The following is a 27931-nucleotide window of genomic DNA, read 5'->3' as shown; positions in this document are numbered from 1 at the left end:
GCTGGGTGACCTTGGGCTAGTCACACTTCTCTGAAGTCTCTCAGCCCCACTCACCTCACAGAGTGTTTGTTGTGGGGGAGGAAGGGAAAGGAGAATGTTAGCCGCTTGGAGACTCCTTCGGGTAGTGAAAAGCGGGATATCAAATCCAAACTCTTCTTCTTCTTCTTCTTCTTCTTCTTCTTCTTCTTCTTCTTCTTCTTCTTCTTCTTCTTCTTCTTCTTCTTCTCTCCAGCCATCTGACCAAGGTAACAGCTACAGTTCTCTCCTCCAGAGCATGTCTAATAAAGAAGTCTGTTGCTAAGCAAACCCTGTTGCTGGGGAAGACCTGTTTAAGGGAGAAAGTTGTTGCTAGGGGCAAAATTATGCAAGGATCATATCAAGTCTGTTTTTAGATTACACTAACACTGGGGAGCTTCTGCATACACAGGGGGTTAAGGGGCTTCTCGGTAGTGGCACCCACCCTTAGGAACGCCCTCCCATCAGATGTCAAGGAGATAAGTAGCTATACAACCTTTAGAAGACATCTGAAGGCAGCCCTAATATAGGGAAGTTTTTAATGTTTTATTATGTTTTTAAATATGCTGGAAGCTGCCCGGAGTGGCTGGGGCAACCCAGTCAGATGGGTGGGGTACAAATAATACTAAAATTATTGCTATTGTTATTTCTCTCTTCTAAATCTTTCAGTCCGGAAGAGGAAGACCCCCAGTAGGAACTCCGAGAAGATGGAGGAGAAGCACCACAAAAGATGGAGCTCCACCAGCTGCGCTGTGGGAGCTGCTTCCAGCTTCGCCACCACGCTGGTAACCTTCCCCGTCTACAAGACCATTTTCCGCCAGCAGCTCCACGCCTTGTCCATCACGGAGGCCATCGGCCAGCTGCGCCAGGAGGGCCTTGCCGGCTTCGCACGAGGAATTGCCCCTCCTCTCCTGGCCAGGACGCTGCAGGGGGCCTTGATGTACGGCACCCACGACAACCTCCTTCGTGCCTTCTCAGACACGTCCCCCGGGCCTTACTCGCTGAGAGACCGAGCCTTCGCAGGCCTCTTCTCAGGCTTCCTGGAAGCGCTGGCCTTTGGCCCCTTCGAGAGGGTCCAGAACGTTCTCCAGGATGGGCGGACCGTGAAGAGATTCCCCACAACCTGGAGCATCCTGGAGGAATTCAACTCCTACGCCCCAAAGGAGAGGCTGGCCCTGGGCTACTACCGAGGCCTCAGCCTCATCCTGACCCGCAATGGCCTGGGCTGTGCCCTCTACTTCTCCTTCAAGGACCCACTCCGCGATGGCCTGTCTGACAGGGGCTTGCCCCGCTGGCTCCCCGCCCTGGTGTCGGGCAGCGTGAACGGAACCGCCATCTCCTTCCTCCTCTTTCCTCTCGGCGTCCTCATTGCCAACGTTCAGTCTCAGGTCGGGAAGGAGGAAAGCCTCAGACTCCCGGCGGCGGCTGCAGCCGTCTGGAGGGCTCGGGGCAGGAAAGCCACGCTCCTCTACAGGGGAGGGTCCCTGCTCATCCTCCGGGCTGGAGTCACGTGGGGCCTCACCACAGCCATCTATGACTTGCTCGTGGACATCAGGGGCTAGGAACCCCTATCCCATCCCGTCAAGGCCTTCCCAGAGCCCTGGCATCAGCACCTTGTGGGGGCGGGGGACATTATTCTGGGCCAGGCCAGAGTAGAAAGGTCCCATTAGAAGAGTTTGGATTTGATATCCCGCTTTATCACTACCCAAAGGAGTCTCAAAGCGGCTCACATTCTCCCTTCCCTTCCTCCCCTACAACAAACACTCTGTGGGGTGAGTGGGGCTGAGAGACTTCAGAGAAGTGTGACTAGCCCAAGGTCACCCAGCAGCTGCATGCGGAGAAGCGGAGACGCGAACCCGGTTCACCAGATTACGAGTCTACCGCTCTTAACCACTACACCACGCTGGTGTAGTGTAGAGGTGGGGAGAGGAAAACAGCATGGAGGACAATGTTTAATCTTGGGCGGCCCGGGGGGGGGGGGAGAGATCCAGTTCTAGAGCAAAAACAGCAGGTGGGAAATAACAGGTCACAGAATCCTCTGCAGAAACCTGCAGCTGATGGAGAAACACCTGCTGATCGGCCTTCCCACCTAAGGCCTTCTCCTAGATCCACTCTGTGCCTCCGACTGCAGTCCTCAGCACCATCAGAAGTGGTCCCCATTGAGATGGGGACCTGCCTCTGAGGAACAGGCGCTTGCATGGGGCTGGGCAGGACCAAAACTGGAGGTCCACATCTCAGGTTTTTTTCCCCCTTTTTGTACTATATGCGGGCAGTGCTGGTTTTCTAGAAAAAAAAGGTTCCGGAACTCACCATGAATGCCTCCCTCGTTCTCTTAGAATGGTAATGGTGTCCACCTGAGAAGTGCCTGAACCCACCTGAGAGGTGCCGCAACTGAGTTCAGATGAACTCTAGCTGGGGGGGGGGGGAACGTACTGCATGCGGGTATTAATTAATTAAGTTTAAATTAAATTAATTAATTTAAACAAGCATAAGGGGAAGTCCCTTTGAACACACTGCCACTTACTTCTGAGTAAATCCAAGGGGGCTTCCACTGTTAACAAACAGCAAAGAACAAACAATGCATTGGTTGAAATAATTTGCACACTGAAGACTTTGATAAGCCAAACTCACCTCTGACTCTTCTGAGGAAGCGGGCCTGTACTTATTGCTGCAGATATATGCACCCACATCCATACCTAGTTATTTAACATTACAATATACAAATCGTTATGTATAATGCAGTAAACTTTGCTTTTTTTTAAAGTGAGCTGTATCTCTGTACTGACTAATGGGGCATGAATTAAACTGATTCAGTAGAAAGAACTCTTTGATTAATTACCTGAAGCCGGTCATGACTAGTCATTATTATTTTATTTAGTTATACATGTACCTGTGAATAAATGAAATTCAAAACGTGAATTCATTATGCTGATATGGAAAATAATAATCCCAGGTCCTGGCTTCGGAGCTCCCACATTCCGCCACTGGTTGGCGCTCAAAGCAGCAGTTGCAAAAACAGGCACTTAATGCCCGGCAGTCAGAAATGGGCCCCTTGTAACAATTTCAAAACTCACCCATCTATCCCGCCCTAAAAATTAATCAATCCGTTGGCAGGGGGCCAGCAGACATCAGACAGGCGTTGCTAGGAAGAGCACCAGCCATCGAGACAGCAGGCCGGCCTCGCAAGGCTGTTGTAAGAGTTGCTGCAATAACGAATCAATGCACGTGGAGCGCTAACGGCACACTTGGGGCTTACTTTCGAGTAAGTGTGGCAGGGTTGAGGAACCATGCAAGTTTACGAGAACAGCTCAGCCGTGCTGTCATTTCGATCAGATGACAATCCATTTGAACCCATGGCGGCGGAGAGGGTGGGATCAGTCTAGAGGACACGCATCCGGGGCTGCCTGCAACAGTTCCCATGTCTGGGCAAAGACGACTTTCCCCCGGGCGGGCGGGAGAGGTGTTGTCACCATTCCGTTACCCGGGGGCAGCACCATGCACGACAGCGCGCATCGAGCCGTCGGGGGTGATTTCCTACTGGCACATTGGGAGGGGCGCCACAATGCAGCTGCCGCTGCATCCTCGCTAGTGGACCAAGACGGGGCTGGCAGGGGCCGCAAGGCGAGACTCCCTCGGAAGGCAAAGACTTCCGAGGGAAGGCTTCTCCTTGGATGCTTTGCGATTCCTGCCTTGCTGGGGGGTTGGACTAGATGACTTCTGGTGTCCCCTTTCAACACTAGGGTTGGGCAATCAGAAAAAAACCCCACCCGCCTTATCGGCCCCACTTGGCGGCCACGTGCTGCCTCTGCCAGCTCGGGCATGCCCTCCCGAGGAGCGGGCGGGGAGGCGGGCCCGCCCCATCCAGCCCTGGGGCGCGTAGTTTTCTCCGCCGCGGCCGCCGCAGCCCAGCGAGGCGAGGGGACTACACTTCCCGGCGTGCCGCGCGGCTCGACGCCAGCTATAAAAGGGCCGCCCCGGACACGTTGCCTTCGGAGAGCGCGGTGCGGATCAGTTCGAGGTTTGCAGACAGCTGAAGGTAGCGGAGAGAAAGAGGGGCGGTGGCCGGAGCTTTGTGCCCGGGGGAGCTGTTGGGCTGTGCCGTCGAGGGGCGCGTGGCGGGAGGTTGCAAAGCCCGGGGAGGGGGGGGCTCTCCTTGCTTTGATCTCCCTGGGCGTGGCGCTGGGTGGGACCCTTCGGGCGGGCGCGTTATGGCGAGGGAGGGGGGCATGCACATGCTTTCGAAATGCTTGGCCGACGTTGACGTGGGATTAAGCATTTCCCTTGCTGCTGCGAGGTGCAGGATCTGTGGGTGTGTCCGGCAAATTCGGTGCATGCATGCCGAATTCGGTGCATGCCTGATTTGCAGTTTGGGTTGGGACCCTCCCTGTGGCCCGGTTTGGGGCCATCGAGCACTTGTGCTGCTGTTTGGAGGAAGCGAAACCCAAGCTTGCGTTCAGACGACCAGACTGACTTGCTTCAGCCGTCGGGCAACGGGAGCAGCTAGGGAGGAGGGACGCTGCAGAACTTTCGAACGACATGCACCTTGAACAATAGGATTTTTTTAAAAAAATCTCTCCAGTATGTTGCTTCCAGCCTGATAACGCTTTGTAATAGTATGATGACATAACTATGTCAATAGTGAGGGGAGAGATATTGTGTTGCACAGTACATAATGGCTTTTTCCAGCTGCCTTGCCACACCCTCCAGAGACCTAGGAGCCATCACAGAATCATAGGGTTGGAAGGGACCCCGAGGGTCATCTATTCCAACCCCCTGCGATGCAGGAATCTTAAGTAAAGCATCCATGACAGGTGGCCACACAACTGCTTTAAAACCTCCTAGGAAGGAGTCTACACTCCCAGAGAGTCTGTTCCACTATCAAACGACTCTTACTGTCAGAAAGTTCTGGTGTTCAGCCGGAATCTCGTTTCTTGTCACTTGAAGCCCTTGGTTCGAGTCCTACCCTCCAGAGCAGGAAAGAGAGAGCTGTTTCCAGTGGAAAAACACTGAGGGGTAGAGACTTTTGTTTGCCTTTGAGGGTGTTCGATTTCACCTGTGCTGCCCCTCCTTCAAAAGGGAGTTGCTACCTTGGCAGGGCATTGAGTTTGTGTGTATTTTATCGAGCGCAAGTAGAATGAAATGTGAGTCATAGGCGCATGGAGACTGTGTATTGACTTAACAGTACTTAGTCTCAATTAATTCTGATACTGCTTTATGGATTATAAATGCTGTATCAGTTTGTTAATCACATACGTTCTATTGCGTTTTATCGTGGTTGTTATTTGTAAGCCACTTTGGGATTCCTTTGAATGAAAAACAGCAAATAAAAAACATTTCATGCAAGGCTCCCACTGGCCGCGGGAGCAACAAGGGCACAAGGCTATTCAATATAGGGGCTATGTGGACCAGCTGCAGGCTCCCCACCTCACACTGAGCAGGGGTGGGGGGTGGGAGGAGCATGTGGCTGGCAAAGAACCAGCTGCACTAATATAAGATGGGGGACACACACCTTACAGTACACATGAAAAGGATCTAGGGTTTTCGTGGACCACAAGCTTAACATGTGCTGCAGCAGCAAAAAAAAGCGAATGTTCCTCCAGGCTCCGTCAACAGGAGTATGGTGTCCAGATCAAGCAATAGTACTATTCTATTCTGCCTTGGTCAGACCAGACTTTGAATACTGTGTCCAGTTCTAGTTACAGGTGGGTAGCCGTGCTGCTCTGCCATAGTCAAAACAAAATAGAAAATTCTTTCCAGTAGCACCTTAGAGACCAACTGAGTTTGTTCTTGGTATGAGCTTTCGTGTGCATGCACACTTCTTCAGATACACTGAAACAGAAGTCACCAGATCCTTAAATATAGTGAGGGAGTGGGGAGGGGTATTACTCAGAGGGTGGTGGGAATGGGTGATCAGCTGATAGGTGTGGAAAACCTGTTGATGACTCTTAACCGGCTGCAATTAGTCTTGCAGGGAAAGGCAAGGGTCCAGTTCTGGGCGCCACACTTTAAGGATGTTGACAAGCTGGAACATGTGCGGAGGAGGGCAACCAAGATGATCAAGTGAGGGGAACAGTCGAAGGAGCAGTTTGTTTAGCCTGGGGGGAGAAGGGGAGATTGAGAGGAGATAGGACACCCGTATTCAGATACCTTAAGGGCTGTCGTGTGGAAGAGGGAAGAAGCTTGTTTTCTCCTGCTCTTGAGGGTAAGGACTCGAAGCAATGGCTCCAAGAAAGGAGATTATTAAAAATCAGGAGGAAGTTTCTGACAACAAGAGAAGAAGAGGAGGAGTTTGGATTTGATATCCCGCTTTATCACTACCCGAAGGAGTCTCAAAGCGGCTAACATTCTCCTTTCCCTTCCTCCCCCACAACAAACACTCTGTGAGGTGAGTGGGGCTGAGAGACTCCAAAGAAGTGTGACTAGCCCAAGGTCACCCAGCAGCTGCACGTGGAGGAGCGGAGACGCGAACCCGGTTCCCCAGATTACGAGTCTACCGCTCTTAACCACACTGGCTCTCTCACACTGGCTGCTTGACAGTGGAACGGACTCCCTTGGGCTCTCCTTCCTCAGAGGTTTTTAAGCAGAGGTTGGATGGTCGTCTGTCATGTACGATCTAGTTGAGATTGGTGCACTGCAAGGAGTTGGACTACATGACTCTTGGGGTCCCTTCCAACTCTACAATTCTGTGATTTCAAATTACGTTTTATGCCCTTTAAGAACAAATGTGTTGGGTGTTTGCGCACACTTGTGCATGTCTTATCTGAATGGGGGGTGCCAAACCCAGGTCTTTGACCCAGGTGAAATAAAGCCTAGTTAAAGGTGTGTATGGGGGGGGGTGCAGGGTGGATTTGATTTAAATCACGAAAATAAAAAAAAATCCGATTTAAATCAAAAAAATCTGATTTTTTAAATTTAAATCGATTTTTTTTATTTAAATCCACCCTGAGCCTTACTGACCAGTGATTTAAATCGTGATTGAAATCAGTTTGATGTAAATCAAATCCACCCAGGGGGTGTGTGTGTTTGCCTTTCTGCTGTTTGGGTGCTGCCTACCCCCCCCCCTTAACGGAAATCTCTGTGCTTTCTTGTAGTTCTCAAGTTGTCATCTCGCTTCCCGGTGGCCAAGATGTGTGACAAACCCGATCTCTCCGAAGTGGAGAAGTTTGATAAGAAGAAGCTCAAGAAAACCAACACGGAGGAGAAGAACACGCTTCCTTCCAAGGAGAGTAAGTGTTTCCTGGGACAGAGCGTTCCCTGCGGGCGTAACTGCGACTCTGGTTTCCCTCCAGCCACGAGGAGAAAGAAACTAACAATCAGTTTGCAGGCGGAAGCTTTGCAACTGGGGAAGGGCAAACTAGACCCATGGCTGGTTTGGGGGGGGGGAGCAGCTGGTTGCAGCTTCAAGCAAGGGCCCGTGTAGCTCGCCCAGTTCACCGGCATCTCCGGGTGGTGGGGGGTGGGCAAGAGAGGTCCCTGCCTGAAACCACAGAGAGCCATTGCTGCCAGTCAGTGTAGACAATACTGAACAGGGTCTGACCAGAGTCTGGTGCTGCTGGGAAAGCCCAGGGCAGGCTGGTGCTGCTTGAGAGTCCCAGAGCAGCGCCTTGAGACTGCCTGACCCCTGGCCGGGCTTGTTCTGCATTCAGCGGCCCCACCCCTGGGATTGGCGCTCCGGATAAAACTGGATTCCTCTTTCCTCTACTTCTGGTTCCTGGTAAGGAGGAGTATCCTGTGGCAGCAGAGGGGCTGTTGCTGCTTTCTGTCGACATAATCGACATCATCTGACAGGAATCTGGCTGCTGAGCATGTCTGGGCATCTCAGGGCCCCACCTGAAGGAGAGTATTTGCACTCGGCTGGCTGGCTGAGTGAGGCCTGCATGCCCCCAAAGACCCACTTTTTATTAGTATTTTTTAAAAAGAATTTCAGTTATACAAAATAAGTGATGAAAGAAAATTGTGTTTTTTATTTTATTACAAAAAATACAATAAGGAAGGTATAGTATAATCCAATGCGTAGAATCGGTTACATTTGAATACATTATTATGTTGTTGTTGTTCAGTCGTGTCTGACTCTTCGTGACCCCATGGACCAAAGCACGCCAGGCACACCTATCTTTCACTGCCTCCCGCAGTTTGGCCAAACTCATGCTAGTCGCTTCGAGAACACTGTCCAACCATCTCATCCTCTGTCGTCCCCTTCTCCTTGTGCCCTCCATCTTTCCCAACATCAGGGTCTTTTCCAGGGAGTCTTCTCTTCTCATGAGGTGGCCAAAGTACTGGAGCCTCAACTTCAGGATCTGTCCTTCCAGTGACCATTCAGGGCTGATTTCTTTCCTAATACATACATGATTATTATTAACCTACTATATGCTATATAAGCTTGTACCAAATGTCAGTATATTTTTCCAAAGTCTGTGTCCATAAGCAATACATTCATATCATCGTTAGAAACACGGGTATATAAGCTAATCGTTTATATAAGCAAATTGCATCTTTAATCTAGATTACGGTTGCCCCAATGCCTAGGTGCCATTTCCCCCCCACCCAGTGGAGTTTATTATTATTATTTTCCATTTCATTGCCGTACTGCTTTACAATTTATAGAAAAAAATCGCCAAGCTGTTGACAACTCATTAAAATATCAAATAAAAAAAAATCCACAGTAAAACAAATTCAGGCTTCCAGGAAGATACTTCAATTCCTTCTCTTAAGTGACATTTTACTTTGTCCATATTTACCTACCTAATTTACAAAGCTGCCCCATAGCAGAAGTACTCTAGGAAGCCAGTGTGGTGTAGTGGTTATCGAGTGAGAGATCAGGGTTCAAGTCCCCACTCAGTCATGAAGCTCACAGCCTCTTAACCTACCTCACAGGGTCGTTGTAGGGATTAACTGAGGATGGGGGTGAACCATGTACTCCTTGGAGAAAAAGGTGGGATATGAATGCAGTAAATATGCCCTTCTGCTTACCTGCATAAGAAAGATGGAGGGGTCAGCCTTTCGCTAGCTAACCTGGCACCTAGAGATCTCCACGTGGTCACAATTGGACCCATGCCAGTTGCAAAACACACGTTGTTTTTTTTTTTTGAGGTTTATCAACTTTATTTAGATTTAACAATTTCACAACGAGTTTAAAAACCTTTCACAGATACAAATACAAAGGAATAACAACAACCACAAAAGGTAACAAACAAACAAACAAAAAACAGAAACAACAAAAATAAAAACCACAAAAAGTAGAAATGGGGGGAGGAAAAAAGAAGAAAGAAAAGAAAAAGTAAGACTAAGTGTATGGTCACGTAGGTAACTTCTTCCAATGCAGGAGAGATACAAACAAAGGAAACCAAAAGCAGTAATTGTATGGAATTGTCTAGATTATTTGTATGGAATTGCAGCAATGCAGGGAGGAATATAGGAAAGATTTAAAAAAGTTGAATAATGCAAAACACACAATGTTTAACACTTGCCATAGCGCTAACAGTTCCTCCTTCTCTTTCAGCCATCGAACAGGAGAAGGAGTCTGCGAAGTGCTCATAGAGAAGGCCTCTCCGCATGGAAACATCCACGTTCTTCCTTTTTTTAATTGAGGTGTTTTTGTAATATGATGACGTCTGTTGTGTATATCGAGCAATGCAGGCTCCTCTTTAGCTGCTTCGGGGGGCCTTGAAGACCTGCCCCCCTCCCCATTTCTTCCTGGGCCACTTCCTGTTTTGGGGCTGCCAAAGGGGTGGGCAAAGGATGCCAAGAAAGAAAACAGCTCTGGGGCTCACGGGCCCCACCCGCAAATCCCTCTCCTTCCTCTTCCCACACGCAGCAGCTCCCACCAGCCGAGCTCCACAAAGTGTCACTGCCTCAGACCTCTTTCAGCAGCTTTCCTCGATTTGTTTTTCTTACAAATGAAATGGAGAAATAGCTATGAAAAATAAACAAACATGAACTCCTTCAAGGTTGTCTTTTGTTTCTTTGCCAGATCTGCACAGAACTGTTGCTGCTTCCTCCCTTGTGGATTCCTCCCTCAAAAGTCTCCCAGTTTTCCAGGGACACTCCTGGAATTACAGAAGCCATCTCGGTTTCTAGATCCCAGATTGTCCCGGTTTTCCTTTTTCCTCCACATCTTAGAGAGGGCCTTCTGGCGGTTCCCTCATTGCGAGAGGTGAGGTTACAGGGAACCAGACAGAGGGCCTTTTCGGTAGTGGCGCCCACCCTGTGGAACATGCTTCCATCAGATGTCAAAGAAATAAGCAGCTATCCTATTTTTAAGAGACATCTGAAGGCAGCCCTGTTTAGGGACGTTTTTAATATCTAATGCTGTATTGTTTTAACATTCGTTTGGGAGCCGCCTAGAGTGGCTGGGGAACAAATAATAAATTATTATTATTATAGAGAAGAATTAAAAGTGTGTGTGTGAGAGAGAGAGAGATTGGGTGCGAAAACAGAGTCCTGTTTATACTGGAATTAAAAACCAAATGAAGGAAACATTGAAGCTGGCATACAAAGCCCTTCCCATAATTTTGAAGGAAGATGGTCACCAATCCACTTGAAATTCTTTCATTGCAATGCTTCATATGTTACAGCAATGGCAGGTTTTGGCATTTCCATTACAGTGGTACCTCGGGTTACAAACTTAATTCGTTCCGTTAGTCCGTTATTAACCTGAAACCGTTCTTAACCTGAGGTACCACTTTAGCTAATGGGACCTCCCGCTGCCGCCGCACGATTTCTGTTCTCATCCTGAAGCAAAGTTCTTAACCCGAGGTACTATTTCTGGGTTAGCGGAGTCTGTAACCTGAGGTACCACTGTACAGGGCGACGATGCACGGCTTGTAACATTTGAAGGACAACTCTGGGCTGCTTCACACTTGTGTCCCATCAAGCGAAAAGGCAGGAAATAAACGAATAAATAACACTTGATCACTGTACACTGATCTGTTTCTACACATGCATGTTCATTCCTGAATGAGTGCATCCTTGCAGGTTGACGTCATGTGTGAATTGGCTGCCACCACAGAATATGTGCCATGCCTTACATCGCCCTAAGGACAATTAAATAAGTGGGGAGAGGAGACAAACTATACAAATGTGCATTTTTTTTAAAAAAAATATATTTTTGACTGGCTTTGGAAACACAGAAATCTGCCTTTTGCTGTGATGTGCAAAGTTGCAGTAAGACAGCAAAACGGCTGCGAAGAAAATACTTGGGACACGTTCGTCCCCATTCCTAATTAAGATAAAAGTATAACCCTGTAAGATTTTTTTTTAAAGGGGGGTAATGGACCCTTGGATGGTTAAGTCCAGTTAAAGGTGACTTGGGGTTGCAGCGCTCATTTCACTTTCAGGCTAAGGGAGGCGACGTTTGTCCACAGACAGCTTTCTGGGTCATGTGGCCAGCATGACTAGACAGCTTCTGGTGCAACGGGACACTGATGGAAACAGGAATGCACGGAAATGCCATTCACCTTCCCGACGCAGTTATCTACTTGCGCTGGCATGCTTTCAAACTGCTAGGTTGGCAGGAGCTGGGACAGAGCAACGGGAGCTCGCTCCGCATGGGGATTTGAACCGCCAACCTGATCGGCAAGCTCAATGGGCTCAGTGGTTTAGACCACAGCGCCACCCGCGTCCCTGTAATCCTATAATCCACTTATGACACATAGGCCACATCTGCACTCTCTCTTTTTAAGAGTCGTAGCACATTAAACACCCTTGGGTTTGCTAAGGGTGCTGAAAATGGTTAGGAGACCCCCTATTGCCCTCCCACAGATACAATTCCCAGAATTCCCTATAGAGACTTGAGTATTAAACCACTCTAGAAATTTGAGCTCTTGAGGAGGGGAATTGGGGGTTGCTCAAGAGTTACACCACCTTTGTGAAACTTGCTGGTTAACTCTTGCTAAAGAGAGGTGGCACAAGAACTTGCTTGAAGATAACTGCCCGTTAAGAAGCTGTGAAGAATTGCTGTCGGCACGGCAGCTTGAGAAACCACAACGTGCTCCGTTATATTTCGAGAAGACGGAGATACAAAATGTGTTTATATGACTTGGCGTGGCGATAAGCATCCTTTGAGAAATCCCGGACTATGCTCCCGTTACACAGATAGGAAAACGGGCCCACAGAGGAGGGACAGTTGATCCGTTTCTTCACCTCATGCATGTGTGTCCGCCATGTTTTTTTTTCATCCCTCCCCAAACATGAAAGACAAGCATTTTCCTGAAAGAACCATTTATTTCATTATTCCACGTGGAAATAAATTAGATTTGGCTTCGAATTAAGACTTTGTAGGAAAAAAAGAAAGCTGCTTCCCCCCCCCCCCTCTAGAGTGTTACAAAGGGCATTCTGGATAAGGAAAGGCTTAGAGGATAACAAGCTTTGGCACAAAGAGTACAGATTTTTTGGCCTGAGGTGCTTGGAATTATGGGTGGCAAGTGCTGGCCTGAGGCAGAGAGGATCTTCTCTCTGGTCCAAGGTGAGGAAACGTTGAGGTATAGGGTGTCTTCTCAAGGTTGCCTTTGTTGGCTCCCAACTCCCCAGTTCCCCAGCAAAGCTCCCATATCATCCAGGGCCTTCCGGATGCTACCAGCCAGATGCTCAGCATTGGTCTCCTGGCAACAATTGAAGGCAGTGACAGCAAAGTTAACATGGGTAGGCAGAGGGTTGTAGCAGACAGCATAGCCGTTGGGGACCAGCGGCCCGTAGCACATCACACAATCTGTGCGGGCAGCTACCTGAGGGAGGAAAAATAAAATGCGACCCGTAAATCATCACCACCCCTTGTTACTTCTTCCTCTTTAAAGTACCGTATTTTTTGCTCCATAGGGTGCATCGACCATAGGGCGCACCTCGTTTTTAGAGGAGGAAACATTTTTTTTCTGGTTTTCCTCCTCTAAAAGCCCTGTTTTTTTGAGGATCAGCTAAAAGTTTTGCAGCTTTTTTGCAAAGGGAAAAGCCCTGGTTTTTTTGAGGATCAGCTAAAAGTTTTGCAGCTTTTTTTGCAAAGGGGGAAAAGCAAAGAGGAAAAGCCCGGTTTTTATGGGGTTCAACTCACATTTCTGCAGCTTCTAAAGGAAAGGGAGCCTTTTCTACAGTTTCCAGACAGATAATCTAATCAGCCAGTCACATGTCGCTGGGGAAACAAACAACCTCCCTCTGCAGCGGATTCAACAAGGGGGGGCGGGGCTGAAAGGGAGCCGGGACTCTTACCTCTCTCCCGATCTCTTGCTGATCAGCTGCTGAGCGGGGTCCTTTCAACACCCCCTTTTCTCTTTGTAAAATAAAAAGCATGATCCTCTTTTGGCCCCTGGGCAATCCAGCTCCAGGGACCACCATTCACTCCATAAGACGCACAGATATTTCCCCTTACTTTTTAGGAGGGAAAAAGTGTGTCTTATGGAGCGAAAAATACAGTACTGGCTGTTTTTCCACATTAAGAATGACATAAACAACAATATTCCACAAACCACAAAGGAAGTAAAACAAACAAACAAAGTTCTTCAGTAGTAACCACCAGCCTCAATAGCAACACGCCGATTCCTAAGTCTGTCTGGTGGAACAAGCATGTTTTATTTCACTTGGTGCAGGAAAATCTTGTGTAGGAGGAGCACCAGATTCCAATTCTCACTCAGCCATGAAGCTAACTAGGTGACGTTTGACCTCTTCCTCTCAACTGGACCTTCTTCACCATATTGGTAAGAATAAGCGGAGGAAGGATAGAGAATCTTAAACGTTGCCTCGAGCTCCATTAGGAAAAGGTATGACTAAAATTGTAATAAGAATTGGGGTGGGTGTTGTTGTTTTTTTTTAAAGGGATGTTGCTTGTCATGCCACCGGAGGAAGAGCACCCCACAATCATGGTGCAGTCACTGACAAGGCCCTGCTCCGCACACCCACAGATTCTAAGAATGAAACGCGGAGCAGAATTTTTGCAGAAGGCCTTGGCAACCAAGGAGGTTTACGTGTGAGGAGGCGCTTGAAAAGTCACAACACAAGGGCCACGGCTCTGTGGTACGGCACACATTTTTCATGCAAAAGGTCCCAGGTTCGACCCTTAGCACCTCTGGGTAGGGTTGGGACACACAGCCCGGTTTGAAACCTTGGAGGGCCACTGCCAGTCCGTGTAGACCAGCGTTTCCCAAACTTGGGCCTCCAGCTGTTTTTCGACTACAACTCCCATCATCCCTAGCTAGCGGGACCAGTGGTCAGGGATGATGGGAACCGTAGTCCAAAAATGGCTGGAGACCCAAGTTTGGGAAACATTGGACTGTTGACCAACGGTGAATATATACCAGTTAATTTTTTTTTAAAGGAAATTGCTGTACACAAGGATTTTTATAAATAAATGTCATTGGGACATATAATTAGGGACTCAAAGAAGATGAACGGGACTCTCGAGCTTGAGCTACACAGGAATGTGGAGGCCTAGCAGGCTCTACCTGTCCCGTGGAGAGTTTCCAGTGAGACGCCACGGCGTAGGAAGTGTCCATGAAAAGCTCTGGCACCCGGAAGCCATCGGCAATGGCCTCCAGCTTCATCCCCAGCAAATGGCGGTCGATGCCTTGCCCAGCCAGAGCCTGAAAGAGAATCAGAGGACTGATGGTTCCCCAGTGCTCAATGGGAAGCAGACTTCGTGATGCCGCTGTTCGAAGGCACCCCAAAGCTTGCATGCGTTCCGGACGCAGCTAGAGAAGAAAGGGTGAGCTTGCTTATCCAGCAATGCTGTACAGTTATATTTCTATTGCTTGATACCTGTGGGCAGGGGCATAGCAAGGGGGGGGTGAGGGGGGCGGGTTGCCCCGGGTTCCATAATGGAGGGGGTGACAAATTATCAAGGGAAATTAAAAAAAAAAATTGACGTGCTCGCTTCGGCAGCACATATACTAAAAAAAAAATTGACTACTTTTTTTTAATGCCTGCTCCAAAGGTCTTATCTTACTATACTAGGGATTATATAGCTATATATGAAATTTCATGCATATCGGTTAATATCTTGACCCTCTTCCACCAAAATAAGCTGTTCACTTGGCTGTTTTCCTACGTCGTGAAGGCTGAAATTTCAGTTCAGAGAACACGTACCGTTTCCCAACCCTGTGGAAAGCCATCTAATTAGACTTTAATTTGATTCTGAGATGTTTTTAGGAGGTAATTTAATTATTGTTTGATTTTTATACCAATGTTATGAATCTGATGTTAGCCACCCTGAGCCCGACTTTGGCCGGGGAGCGTGGGATATAAATAAAAGGTTTTTTATTATTACTTGTTATTATTCCTTTGTAAGAAAATATGAAATAACGTAAAACCATTTTTGCGGGGTGCGGGAATCAATGGGGGGGGGTTTTGACAAGAAATTTTCCGCACCAGGTACCACCTGACCTTCCCATGCCTCGGGGGGGGGGGTTGACTTTTTTTTTTTGCCCCCGGGTACCAATTTACCTTGCTACGCCCCTGCCTGTGGGCTCTTGTTTTCTTAAAAAAGGAGCCTGGACTCAGGACAAGGCAAACCATGGTTTTCCTCCACACTTCCCTTGGTGTTGCTCTGTCACCACGGGCTGCTATTGTGCTGTTTGTTTCAAAACAAGAGCTCCCCCCGAACTACCACCTAAAAATAGCTTGTCCTGCAACCCCCACCATGTCATCACAGGGTGTCAGAGGAGCTTTAAATATATCTAAGATGTTACAGTTGGAGATTCACAATCTACAATATTTTGGAAAGGGTGTGGAGAAGAAAGCAAATCAGAAAAACAGCACAGGCAAAATAATTTAAACGCACTTCCTGTAGCACTATGGAGCTGGTCTGAATTCCTTTCCCCCCAGCTCCCACCCACCAAACCTTTTTTGTTCTTTTCAAATACTGTAAGAAGGGATCCAGCCCAAGATTTACTGTTTCATCTAATTACGCCCTAATTGTCACCTGCAGTTCCTCAGGCCTACACGTAACAAGGTTTTCTTTTCTTTTTTAACACACACAAAATCAGGCCTTCTTTCACTCAGCGCCAGATTACTTCCCAACAAGAAACACACTTTATGTGTTTTTAAAAGAAAGAATCCTGCTGCCATTTTGTCTTGTAGCAGAATTTCCAACAGTGAGCTTCCCATTCGCTACCAACAGGAAGACACAAGTCCGGCCGAACTCCTCACCGAGTCCCTTGTTTGTTGGTTACCGTATTTTTTGCTCCATAGGGCGCACCGGACCATAGAGGAGGAAACCTCGTTTTTAGAGGAGGAAACCCAGGAAAAAATATTTTTCTGGTTTTCCTCCTCTAAAAGCCCTGTTTTTTTTGAGGATCAGCTAAAAGTTTTGCAGCTTTTTTTGCAAAGGGAAAAACCCTGTTTTTTTGAGGATCAGCTAAAAGTTTTGCAGCTTTTTGGCAAAAGGGGGGAAAGCAAAGAGGAAAAGCCCTGTTTTTATGGGGTTCAACTCACATTTCTGCAGCTTCTAAAGGAAAGGGAGCCTTTTCTACAGTTTCCAGACAGATAATCTAATCAGCCAGTCACATGTCGCTGGGGAAACAAACAACCTTCCTCTGCAGCACATTCAACAAAGGAGGGCGGGGCTGAAAGGGAGCCGGGACTCTTATCTCTCTCCCGATCTCTTGCTGATCAGCTGCTGAGCGGGGTCCTTTCAACACCCCCTTTTCAAAAGAGCATGATCCTCTTTTGGCCCCTGGGCAATCCAGCTCCAGGGACCACCATTCGCCCCATAAGACGCACAGATATTTCCCCTTACTTTTTAGGAGGAAAAAAGTGTGTCTTATGGAGCGAAAAATACGGTACATTTTTTAAATCTTACTTTTCAGACGATTTGTGTATCCCACTGCCGCTCACATCAATTAGAGAGAAAGTGAGAGTATGCATGGCAACGGGCTTGCAAGCTAAATAAAAACACAAGTCGCACAAAGAGAAGGAAAGCGTCAGGAAAAAAGTAGAGAGGGGAAATTAGTCATTCAAAGTGAGCTGTAAAAGGAGGCAGTAAGTTCTCCCTGTGTCCATTCTTTATGCAACCAAGCGACTCCTGTACGGGGGGATTTTGTTACCTGCTCTGTGAGGGTGCTGTGGACCTCGACTGCTTTCTTCAGCAAAGACAATCTTTCCGGAGCCTAGTGTGCAGAAGAGGAGGAAATGGATCACAGATGGAGGGCAGGAAGTTCCAAGTCTCTCACACACAAATAATAATAATAATAATAATAATAATAATAATAATAGGCGATATTTGCCTATTGCCATTATTCATTACTAGGTTATAGTCAGAACAGATCCACCCTGAAATTACCGTATTTTTTCGCTCAATAAGACGCACCTGAACATAAGACACACCTAGTTTTTAGAGGAGGAAAGGGGGAAAGCCCTATTTTTTTGAGGATCAGCTGAAAGTGGTGCAGCTTCTTTTGCAAAGGGAAAAGCCCTGTTTTTTTGAGGATCAGCTGAAAGGGGTGCAGCTTCTTTTGCAAAGAGGAAAAGCCCCGGTTTTATGGGGTTCAACTCACAGTTCTGCAGCTTCTAGTCCATGAAGTCGCAGGGTGGCTTACAACATTAAAAAAAATACAATTCACAAAATAAATTGTAGTCAAGAGAATAGGCTGGGACCTAAAAAATATTTATCTCAGATGTCAAAGGTCAGGGGTGAAGTAGGGAGTCTTTTGCAAAACTGCGTACGGTTTTTACTGTGTTTCTATATTTTGTTGTGAGGCTGCCTAGAGTGGACAGGGTACAAATGATATTATTATTATTATTATTATTATTATTATTATTATTATTATTATTATTACATAATGAAGGTGTCAGGTGCACCTCTGTGGGGAGGGGGGAATTCCACAACTTAGGGTCTGCCACAGAGAATGCCATCTTTCCAATCCACCCCCGCTCCCCAAATTCAAGGCAGTAGAATCACCTGACAATCCATCCCTCTTTGCAGGGAACTCTGGGAATTGTAGCTCTGTGAGGGGAAGAGGGGAACAACTCTCAGCACCCTTAGCCAGCTACGTTTCCCATGGGTTCTCTCTCTGAGAGGGCCGGAAGCCATGACCATTGATGATAGGTTATATAATAGGACTTGAAATGCATGGTGTGAGTGTGGCCTAGTCTCCCAGGTCCTGGTTCAACACTCTAGGCCACAATTCATCATATCCAAAGTTACTGCGGGGGTCCACTCTTGTCCTTTCAGGCCTCCTTAGGAAGCAGGGGCTGGATACATACCTGACAGTCGTCGTCAGCCATAGCTCGGACAAAGGCCAGTGCGGCAGAGGTAGTGGAGCGAATGGTCTCCGTCCGGCCGCGGTGGAAGCGACGGAGAGAGGCCGACTCGGCGGTTGCGCACAGCTCCCCATGTGCCCTAAGGAAGGCACAGCAGTCAGGCACAACGACACAAACACACAGCCCTCCTGCGCAAGGCACACAAACGCGCCCTTCCTCAGATGAGCAATTCCACATATACAAAAGCACATTCTGATGCCAACTTGCACCTCTTTCTGGAAAAACAGGACAGCACCTTCCATGTAACATTCCCTAAAGCCGGCTTCATTCCTGGATAGCTCAAGTCGGTCTGAGCATGGTGCTGATCACACCAAGGTTGCTGGTTCAATCCCCGTTTGAAGAAGAAGAGTTTGGATTTGATATCCCGCTTTTCACTACCCGAAGGAGTCTCAAACCGGCTAACGTTCTCCTTTCTCTTCCTCCCCCACAACAAACACTCTGTGTGGTGAGTGGGGCTGAGAGACTTCAAAGAAGTGTGACTAGCCCAAGGTCACCCAGCAGCTGCATGTGGAGGAGCGGAGACACGAACCCGGTTCACCAGATTACAAGTCTACCACTCTTAACCACTACACCACACTGGTTCTGGTGTAGTGGTTTTGAGACAGCTGGTTGGGACTAGATGAACCTCAGGGTCCCTTTCCAGCTCTACAATTCTGTAATTCTACCTGTCAAGGCAGTCACCTCACCTGTAATAGGCTAGCTGCAGTGCCACCTGCAGGACAGAGTCTGGGCTCAGCCTAAGGCGTTTGAGAAGCTCCTTGCCAAACCTGCAGTAAGTGAAACAGCTGATGTCCAGGTCGGTGATGAGACTGTGATAAAAGAGAAAAGGGAGGCAGCCTGATTAGCCAACAACCCTCAGCTGCAGCTTACACCCCCTTGCTATACCAGGATCCCACTATGTACCTTATCGTATCATCTTCCGAGGCCAGCTTAAATGCCACAGTGCAGCACGGTAGAATCTTCAGCCAGTGCAAAATTCCGCCGCTAGAATTTTGCGTCAGTTGTGCTGTTTCTGCACCCAGAACTGAAAGGATTTCTGGTACGAAACTTCAAAGCTCTGAACCCTTTGGGACCAGGTTTTGCCTACTGGTGAAACTCAAAAAATTAGAATATCGTGGAAAGGTTCATTTCTTTCAGTAATTCAACTTAAAAGGTGAAACTAATATATGAAATAGACTCACGACAGGCAAAGCGAGATATGTCAAGCCTTTATTTGTTATAATTGTGATGATTATGGCATACAGCTGATGAGAACCCCAAATTAACAATTTCAACTTTGGGGTTTTCATCAGCTGTACGCGCCATAATCATCACAATTATAACAAATAAAGGCTTGACATATCTCACTTTGCATGTCATGAGTATCTCATATATTAAACTCCAGTAGCTAATGAAAACAATTGCTTACATAAATGGACTTTTCCACGATATCCTAATTTAATAATATCTTTATTACGGCCGTAGACCAGCAAAAGAAAAATAAAACGGTAAATATTTCTTAAATATCGTCTTCTAACAATACTATCTCAAATCTCGTATTAGATTAAAATTAAGCTAAAAATTTAATGGGAAATAATTCCATTTAGGTATTATCCGCTATGGCTTGGTGGACGGCTTCATCGCTGTTGTTAGTTGATGTCACGACGTGTCTCAGACTTGCCGCATGGTAACAAAATTTGGCTACAGACATAGTTCGCTCTGGGTTGGTGTCCTCAATTAAATAGATATTCTAATTTTTCGAGTTTCACCTGTATAGCAGCCCAAGACACTGAGAGCCACTGCTATCCAGACAATGCTCAGGTAGACTAGATGGGCAACAGTCGGACATGGGAATGATCCAAAACGATCAAAGGGTGGGTGTGTGGATGTGAGAGAGAGAGAGGGAGAGAGAGAGAGCATGAATAAAGATCTATTTTGTGTGCTCTGTGTGTAGAGAGGGCAGTTGTATGACCCCCAAAGTGGATCATATATATTTGCCACACTGGAAAACTGTCAGTGTACAATTGTGTGTCAGGGTATGTGTGTGTGTGTGTGTGTGAGAGAGAGAGAGAGAGAGAGAGAGAGAATGAATAAATATCTTTTTTGTGTGCTCTGTGTGTAGAGAGGGCAGTTGTATGACCCCCAAAGTGGATCATATATATTGGGGGTCATACAAGTTGGGGGAAGGCAAGTAAGCGGGGTGGGGAGGGAGAGGAGATGTCGACAGGAAGATGTTTTTTGCCCCTTTCACACAACATTAGAACTCGGGAGATATCCGAGGAAGCTGAATGTGGGAAGATTCAGGACGAGGGGGGGGGAAAGGAAATACTTTTTTCACACTGCACATGGTTAAACGATGGCAGTCGCTCCCACGAAAGGCAGCGATGGCCAAGTTGGATGGCTTGGAAAGAGGATTAGACCAATTCATGGAGGGTAAGGCTACCCATGATTTAATTTTTTTATTGAATTTATAAAGCGCCCTATATCTGGAGGTCTTAGGCTATGAAAAACCACCTTCTGAATACTGGGAGAGCACTGTTGCGCTCAGTTCCTGTCCGTGGGCTTCCCATGGGCATTTGTTTGGCCGCTTTGAAAACAGGATGTCAGGCTAGATAGGCCTTTGGCCTAATCCAGCCGTGGATTCTTCTGTTCTCGTGGAAGAGGGCTGCTTCCTGCGTTCCTAAGAGGCCTCTGTTACACATCCCGGGTAAATTGCAGCTTCCCATGCGCTGCCTTTCATATGCAAATGGAGGTGGCGGATAGGAAACAGAGGGACACATTGTACAGCCTCAGCCTCACCAGCTCCGACTTAACCTCAACTCAACCTGTCCCTAAAAAAAACATCTGTTTGGTACAAAAGAACATTCTGCTCCCCTTGCGACAGCCAGGTCTGTGCGACCCTGAAGCTGAGAGACAAAGCTTAATGGGGAGAAACAAGGAGCACTGTGTTCTTCTTCCCTGAGCTGTTGCAGGGAGCTCTGGATGGAAACCCAGCGCAAGGAGCAAGATGGACCTGGTTTTCACACTGGGAAACGCTCAAGAACGAGACCACAGCGTTGTCTCCAATTTGGCCGTGGTTCTCCTCCTTCTGCAGCCTGTTCTGCCCAAATCCCACTCTGATTGTGATGCCACTCTCAAACACACACACACTCACATGTCCAGGTTCTGTTTGGCATGTTCGATGTCACGTTTGATTTCTGGAGTGAAACAGAAGTAGAGTTTTTTGGGCAACTGCAGAGGTATCAGTGGGGCGCGGACTGGGACAGGATCTTTGCTGCCATTTGGGGAGGAGAGAGAGAGAGAGAGAGAAAACGCATTACAAAGAAAGTGATGGGTTAAAAACCCACGTTTGTTTGTCTCCCTATGGCAGGGGAGACAAACTCCTGATTTTGTTAGGACTTCAGATCCCAGGGGAAGCTCAGTTCACATTATAGATACAACCACCATCACTAACATCTTAAATTCAGCATATAAAGGTACTATAAACCTTCCAAATATCCTGATTGGTATCCACACAAAACTGATGTCTATATGAAATATGTAGCCAGGACTGTGAGTCCCTCAGATCATTGCATAATGGACAAAAAAATAGTTTAAAAAAAGGCTTTCTCAAAACAGGAAGTTCCAACTCCCATCTTTCATCTGCCTCCCAGTGTTGAAAAACACAGGAAGTCCTCCCCCTGCACAGGGCAGCTTTCGACAATAGAGGAACCAGTGCTGGGCATGCAATATTTATTCGTTTTCATATGAAACTCAAGAGCTGCCCTCTGAGCACCCTTTAACAATCTCTCCCCAGTTTTTCTGTTTTTACTTCCAGGCCTTCACATGTCTAGCAGTGGCACACCTCCCCACTCCTGCTATATATTAAGGCTCCTAAACTTCCTCACAGTAGTTATTAAGAGAGCTAGAGCACACAACATCCTTAGAACATTAAAAAAAAACACAGAAATATGCTTGTCTCTTCCTCAGTATCGCCACTGCACAAAGCCTTCTACTGGACCTGAATCTGACGAGCCCCACCATCCTTTCCGAGCTCCTGGTGAGGGCATTACCAGTAGTCAAGGACGTGGTCTATGATGGTGGCGATTGGTGGTCCTTCAGCAACGGCTTGTTCATAAAGCACCCCACAGGAGCCATCTTCTCCCACAATAAACTGGGGGCATGGGGTGGGGAGCAAGAGAAGGCAAACATGTGGAAGGAAAAGACAAAGAGAGAGAGGGTGTGATAAGACAGAAAGGACTTACGAGAACTTCCATCTTGAAACAAGAGGTGGGGAACCTCTGGCCCTGCGGTTGTTTCTGGATTACAATTCCCATCATCCCTGACCTTGCTGCTTGGGGTTGATGAAAGTCAGCCTCCAACAACATCTGCAGGGCCAGAGGTTTCTTCTCCTTTGCTCAATGAGTCACAACGGGCTATTTTTAATATCTACATTGTCAACACCTATTTTGGATCCTGGCCTTGCCCACCCCTGGTACACAGTCCAGATAAGGTTTCCTGTTGTTGTTGTTGTTCAGTCGTTCAGTCGTGTCCGACTCTTCGTGACCCCATGGACCAGAGCACGCCAGGCACGCCTATCCTTCACTGCCTCCCGCAGTTTGGCCAAACTCATGTTAGTAGCTTCGATAACACTGTCCAAGGTTTCCTACAAGGGCTAAAAAAGTTTCCCCACGCCTTGGATAAAGAATAGGTAAAGGTAAAGGACCCCTGACAGTTAAGTCCAGTTGCAAACGACTCTGGGGTTGCGGCGCTCATCTCGCTTTTTAGGCCGAGGGAGCCGGCGTTTGTCCGCAGACAGCTTCCGGGTCATGTGGCCAGCATGACTAAGCCGCTTCTGGCGAACCAGAGCAGCGCATGGAAACGCCGTTTACCTTCCCACCGGAGTGGTACTTATTTATCTACTTGCACTTTGAAGTGCTTTCAAACTGCTAGGTAGGCAGGAGCTGGGACCAAACAATGGGAGCTCACCCCGTCGTGGGGATTCGAACAGTCAACCTTCTGATCGGCAAGCCCTAGGCTCGGTGGTTTAGACCACAGCGCCACCCGTATACTTTCTACCTATTTCCCGATCTTCCATACATTCCAAGAGAAGAAGGCTTTTCCTCTCCCCAAACATTTACATTTTCCTAATGACATTAATGAGGTTGTTCCACATCTCCAATATACGTTTAATGCTGTATCGTCCCTTGTTAAACAGTCATGGTTTGCTACAATGTCCAACACGGTTCAATAGTCCATCCGTCTTCCTAGGGAATTCCAGTAATTGTATGTCTGTGATGGGAATGGGGTGTGTGTGTATCTCTCAACAACACTCATCACCCTTAACAAACTACCATTCCAGACCCTCCAAGTGTCCCTATTTTCCAGGGACAGTCCTGAATTTACAGAAGCTATCCCAGTTTCTGATTTGATCCCAGAATGTCCTGCTTTTCCTTAGGACGTCTCTATTTCCACCAGAGAAATATTGCAGGGTATGGAGCTATGCGACCCCCTAGCTAAGGAGGTAAGTAACTCTACAACCTTCAGAAGATATCTGAAGGCAGCCCTGTATAGGAAGTTGTTAATGTTTAATGTTTTATTATGTTTTCATATACTGTATGTTGGAAGCTGCCCAGAATGGCTGGGGAAACCCAGTCACATGGATGGGGGACAAATAATAAAATTATTATTGTTACTGTTGTTATGGAATACAAGGTCCATACTGTCATCGGAGAAACGTTGGAGTATATGCAACAATGGCTGGAGCCAGAGCCATTGCCAGGTCAGAGCAAACTCCTTATTTCGCCTCCACCGTCCCCTTGAACACTTAGCAGAGAGGACAATGGAAGGATAGAAAAGCATTAAATAAATAAGTGTGACGACACCAAGTGGAAATGGTGTAGTACACCTTTAAAAAGGTTTGGGTTTCCTCATACCAAACCACTTTGGCCATGCATCTGAGTGGCTTTGTTTCCCCATAAGAACCACAAAAGCAACGATCCAATTCTTTCCTGCTTGCTACTTGCTTCTGTATTTATTTAAGTGCCTCCTCTAGGCTTTCAAAAAGGAGTGCCCCCCCTTTACGCTGAAGTCGTCCTCACCTGCAAAGTCTTGTCGAACCAGCGATTGCCGCTATTGGAGTAGCTGCCTCCGCCGTGCAGCATCTGTGCGGCCAGGCGGCTGCTCGCTAGCGCATCCGAGACTTTCAGGACAGGAGCGTCCAAGCAGACGGTGAAGAGGCTGCGCTGAATGGCACGGGCCGATTCCCGGTTCAGCTTGTCTGGCGGCAAGGAGGGAGAGTAAAGCTAAACACAAAGGTTGTGCCAGCGCTGCGGTGCATCAGGGAAGGAGCGTTGCGCTCGCAAGCTGACCAATGTGTTGTTCTGAAGATGCGGCCTACCAGAGAGTGCTCTCCACGCTGGCCTGGTGTAGACATTGATGCTTGACCCCTAGCTAACTTTCTTAGCCTCCAAGTTTAAGTGTTAACGCTGGGGAGGTCTCAGAAAACTGGATTAAGAGCATGCTGTCACATGCAGGTGTGGGGGGACTCCCTGGTCATGAATGGGGCAACTGTGCCCCTGAAGGAGTAGGTGCGCAGCCTGGGAGACATTTTGGACTCACAGCTGTCCATGGAGGCGCAGGTCAATTCTGTGTCCAGGACGGCTGTCTACCAGCTCCATCTGGTACACAGGCTGAGACCCTACCTGCCCGCAGACTGTCCCGCCAGAGTGGTGCATGCTCTAGTTATCTTGGACTATTGCAATGCGCTCTATGTGGGGCTAACTTTGAAAGTGACCTGGAAACTACAACTAATTCAGAATGCGGCAGCTGGACTGGTGACTGGGAGCGGCCGCCGGGACCATATAACACCGGTCCTGAAAGACCTGCTTTGGCTCCCAGTACGTTTCCGAGCACAATTCAAAGTGTTGGTGCTGACCTTTAAAGCCCTAAACCAGGGGTAGGCAACCTAAGGCCCGTGGGCCGGATGTGGCCCAATTGCCTTCTCAATCTGGCCAGTGGACGGTTTGGGAACCAGCGTGTTTTTACATGAGTAGAATGTGTGCTTTTATTTAAAATGCATCTCTGGGTTATTTGTGGGGTATAGGAATTCGTTCATCCCCCCCAAAAAAAAATATAGTCCGGCCCACCACATGGTCTGAGAGACGGTGGACCGGCCCACGGCTGAAAAATGTTGCTGACCCCTAAACGGCCTCGGCCCAGTATACCTGAAGAAGTGTCTGCACCCCCATTGTTCAGCCTGGACACTGAGGGACTTCTGGCGGTTCCCTCACTGCGAGAAGTGAGGTTACAGGGAACCAGGCAGAGGGCCTTCTCGGTGGTGGCACCCGCCCTGTGGAACACCCTCCCAGCAGATGTCAATGAAATAAACAACTACCTGACTTTTAGAAGACACCTGAAGGCAGCCCTCTTTAGGGAAGTTTTTAATGTTTGATGTTTTATTGTGTTTTTAATATTCTGTTGGGAGCTGCCCAGAGTGGCTGAGGAAACCCAGCCAGATGGGCAGGGTGTTGTTAATAATAATAATAATAATAATAATAATAATAATAATAATTCTATAGCTCATCCAGTCTCCCTACAGCATGCACACACAAAGATACCTCTCATGAGAGTGGTGTAGGCCTGCCCCCACGTGTGTCGGTGGTCACTAGTCAGCACCCCCAGGGGCTCTTTATCCGTCTTCCAAGACTGCGCACGGATTCGCTGGAGCTGCCAGTGCAGCTGGTCGACGGTGAGAGGGGTCCCGTCGCTGTTGTACACTTCAAGTTGGAAGAACTGCAGGAGGCATAAAAAGTAGAATAGAATCATAGAGTTGGAAGAGACCACAAGGGCCACCCAGTCCAACCCCCTGCCAAGCAGGAAACACCATCAAATAGAATCATAGAATCATAGAGTTGGAAGAGACCACAAGGGCCACCCAGTCCAACCAAGTAGTGTCTTGTAGTAAGGTTTAAGCTTACTGGGAAACAACATATAATGAATTGAAAAGGATGTTTAAAATAACGCTTGCAAAACTTATGCAGACATGGCGAAACTTACCGGAAGAATAAGAAATCAAGATAACAAACTTTCTATAAAAGAGTGGAAGTGGTTTATTGAATATTTACAGATAAACTGCAAACAGTTAAGAACATTGGCAGGGCTATTGTAATAACCTGCAGTTTTATAAGAGTATATATTTAAAGTAGATGAATAAATGAGCAAATTAAGTTAATTTGGAGATGCAGAAGATATTAAAAATAAACTTAAGGAGCCGCAGAAAGAGCAGGGGGGGGGGAGGAAGTCAAGTTTTGAAACGTTAAAATGAATGTAAAATTAGAGAAATGTATAAACCTGAAAAGCATAAATAAAATAATAAAATAAAATAAAATGCAGCATAGAAGTTAGAGGCACCCATTCCTGACAGGAAAAACAACCACCTGGTGCTGGTTTTAACCTGTAAGTGTCACAAAGCTCAGGACCCAATACTCGCAGAGATCCCCTTCTCCCACAAATCACATTAAAATCTGTGATCCTACAAACACAGGGATCTGCCATGTTCAGAGCCACACAATTTGTCCATCCAGTACAGCACAGCTAGGGTTGCCATATTTCAAAAGGTGAAAATCTGGACAAAAAAGTTGTTGAACTTTGGCCAGAGTTGTTTAGTTTTTTTTAAATGGAAATCGCCAAAAAGCCCAACAATTCCGATACGGGCTGCCATACACCCCCCAGGTTTTCCCATATGTTTTTGCCGCTTTCCAAAAATTCTGCCCGGGCGCCGTTTTCAAAGGACAAATCCCAGATTTTCCCGGGGAATTCCGGACATATGGCAGTCCTAGTGCAGTTTGCACTCTCCCCTTACATTAAAAAATAAAATAAAATAAACACATTTCATTTATTTTTCAGGTTGTTGCACAGCCTACTCTTACAAGCCACGTTGTATTTGATTTGGAAAAGAAAAAGCATATTATACAGAAAGATAGAGTGTTATTTTTCACTATGGATGCACAGACAAAACTGAAAATGGTCATGTTAATAAGCAGAAGGACAAATGCATGACTGGGAAGACATAAGTGATTTAACACTTAAGGAGTTTGGGGCACTTCTAACTTAGGCAGGACGTGGGAGGCGCTGTGGTCTAAACCACAGAGCCTAGGGCTTGCCAATCAGAAGGTTGGTGGTTTGAATCCCCGCGATGGGGTGAGCTCCCGTTGTTCGGTCCCTGCTCCTGCCCACCTAGCAGTTCGAAAGCGCGTCAAAGTGCAAGTAGATAAATAGGTACCGCTCCGGTGGGAAAGTAAACGGCGTTTCTGTGCACTGCTCTGGTTCGCCAGAAGCGGCTTAGCCATGCTGGCCACATGACCCAGAAGCTGTACACCGCTCCCTAGGCCAATAAAGTGAGATGAGTGCTGCAACCCCAGAGTCGTCCGCGACTGGTCCTAATGGTCAGGGTTCCCTTTCCCTTTCCCTAACTTAGGCAGAGCCCAGCCTACACTTGCGAGTATAGCGGGACAGCAGTAGTTACCTGGAAGTTGCGGACTACTGTGATGTACGTTGGCGGTCTTCGGCCGGGTGGAGGCAGCAAGACGGAATCGTGTTTAGGCCCTGGAAGTCTGCATGAGGCAAAGATGCGGGAATATTGCTCCATACAGAGAGGGTAGCCTCTGGAATATTCGACTAACAGGGTCTGGCTGGCATGAAGGAGGAAAAAGGGGAT

At 47.5% G+C, this 27931-nt stretch overlaps 3 protein-coding genes across 4 annotated transcripts in view; 2 read left to right on the top strand and 1 right to left on the bottom strand.

The window, feature by feature from the left end:
• Positions 1 to 701: 701 nt before the first annotated feature.
• On the top strand, positions 702 to 1608 carry SLC25A53 (solute carrier family 25 member 53). Its single transcript, XM_033142595.1, has one exon. The coding sequence runs from the start codon at positions 723 to 725 to the stop codon at positions 1575 to 1577; it is 855 nt and encodes a 284-aa protein (XP_032998486.1). The 5' UTR covers positions 702 to 722; the 3' UTR covers positions 1578 to 1608.
• Positions 1609 to 3952: 2344 nt separating this feature from the next.
• On the top strand, positions 3953 to 9961 carry LOC117042184 (thymosin beta-15A homolog). Its single transcript, XM_033141700.1, has 3 exons — positions 3953 to 4051; positions 7107 to 7241; positions 9515 to 9961. The coding sequence occupies exons 2-3, from the start codon at positions 7142 to 7144 to the stop codon at positions 9550 to 9552; spliced, it is 138 nt and encodes a 45-aa protein (XP_032997591.1). The 5' UTR covers positions 3953 to 4051; positions 7107 to 7141; the 3' UTR covers positions 9553 to 9961.
• A 2256-nt stretch (positions 9962 to 12217) lies between these two features.
• The window catches only part of LOC117042183 (carnitine O-acetyltransferase-like), a 36234-nt gene continuing 20520 nt past the window's right edge, over positions 12218 to 27931 (bottom strand). The window contains exons 5-14 of one of the 2 annotated variants that reach the window (XM_033141698.1): positions 27740 to 27905; positions 25833 to 26007; positions 24315 to 24493; positions 22287 to 22387; positions 21389 to 21508; positions 18942 to 19064; positions 18199 to 18334; positions 17040 to 17102; positions 14442 to 14579; positions 12218 to 12737 (exon numbers count right to left, since the gene is read on the bottom strand). In XM_033141698.1, coding sequence (XP_032997589.1) covers positions 12510 to 12737; positions 14442 to 14579; positions 17040 to 17102; positions 18199 to 18334; positions 18942 to 19064; positions 21389 to 21508; positions 22287 to 22387; positions 24315 to 24493; positions 25833 to 26007; positions 27740 to 27905 — 1429 coding nt within the window. In that variant the 3' untranslated portion in view covers positions 12218 to 12509. The remainder of the gene's footprint in view (positions 12738 to 14441; positions 14580 to 17039; positions 17103 to 18198; positions 18335 to 18941; positions 19065 to 21388; positions 21509 to 22286; positions 22388 to 24314; positions 24494 to 25832; positions 26008 to 27739; positions 27906 to 27931) is intronic. The other variant, XM_033141699.1, reaches the window with a different exon arrangement.

This window comes from Lacerta agilis, chromosome 2 (genome assembly GCF_009819535.1).
Source record: "Lacerta agilis isolate rLacAgi1 chromosome 2, rLacAgi1.pri, whole genome shotgun sequence".
Lineage (NCBI taxonomy): Eukaryota > Metazoa > Chordata > Lepidosauria > Squamata > Lacertidae > Lacerta > Lacerta agilis.
Note: the sequence above shows the minus strand (reverse complement) of the source record. Positions and strands in the feature narration are given on the sequence as shown.

What these genes read in the sequence shown, in the direction of transcription:
- SLC25A53 (XM_033142595.1), top strand. Translation starts at nt 723, where the DNA reads ATGGAGGAGAAGCACCACAAAAGATGGAGCTCCACCAGCTGCGCTGTG.
- LOC117042184 (XM_033141700.1), top strand. Translation starts at nt 7,142, where the DNA reads ATGTGTGACAAACCCGATCTCTCCGAAGTGGAGAAGTTTGATAAGAAG. An exon ending in CACGCTTCCTTCCAAGGAGA is followed by an intron (nt 7,242 to 9,514) that starts GTAAGTGTTTCC and finishes CTTCTCTTTCAG; the next exon opens with CCATCGAACAGGAGAAGGAG.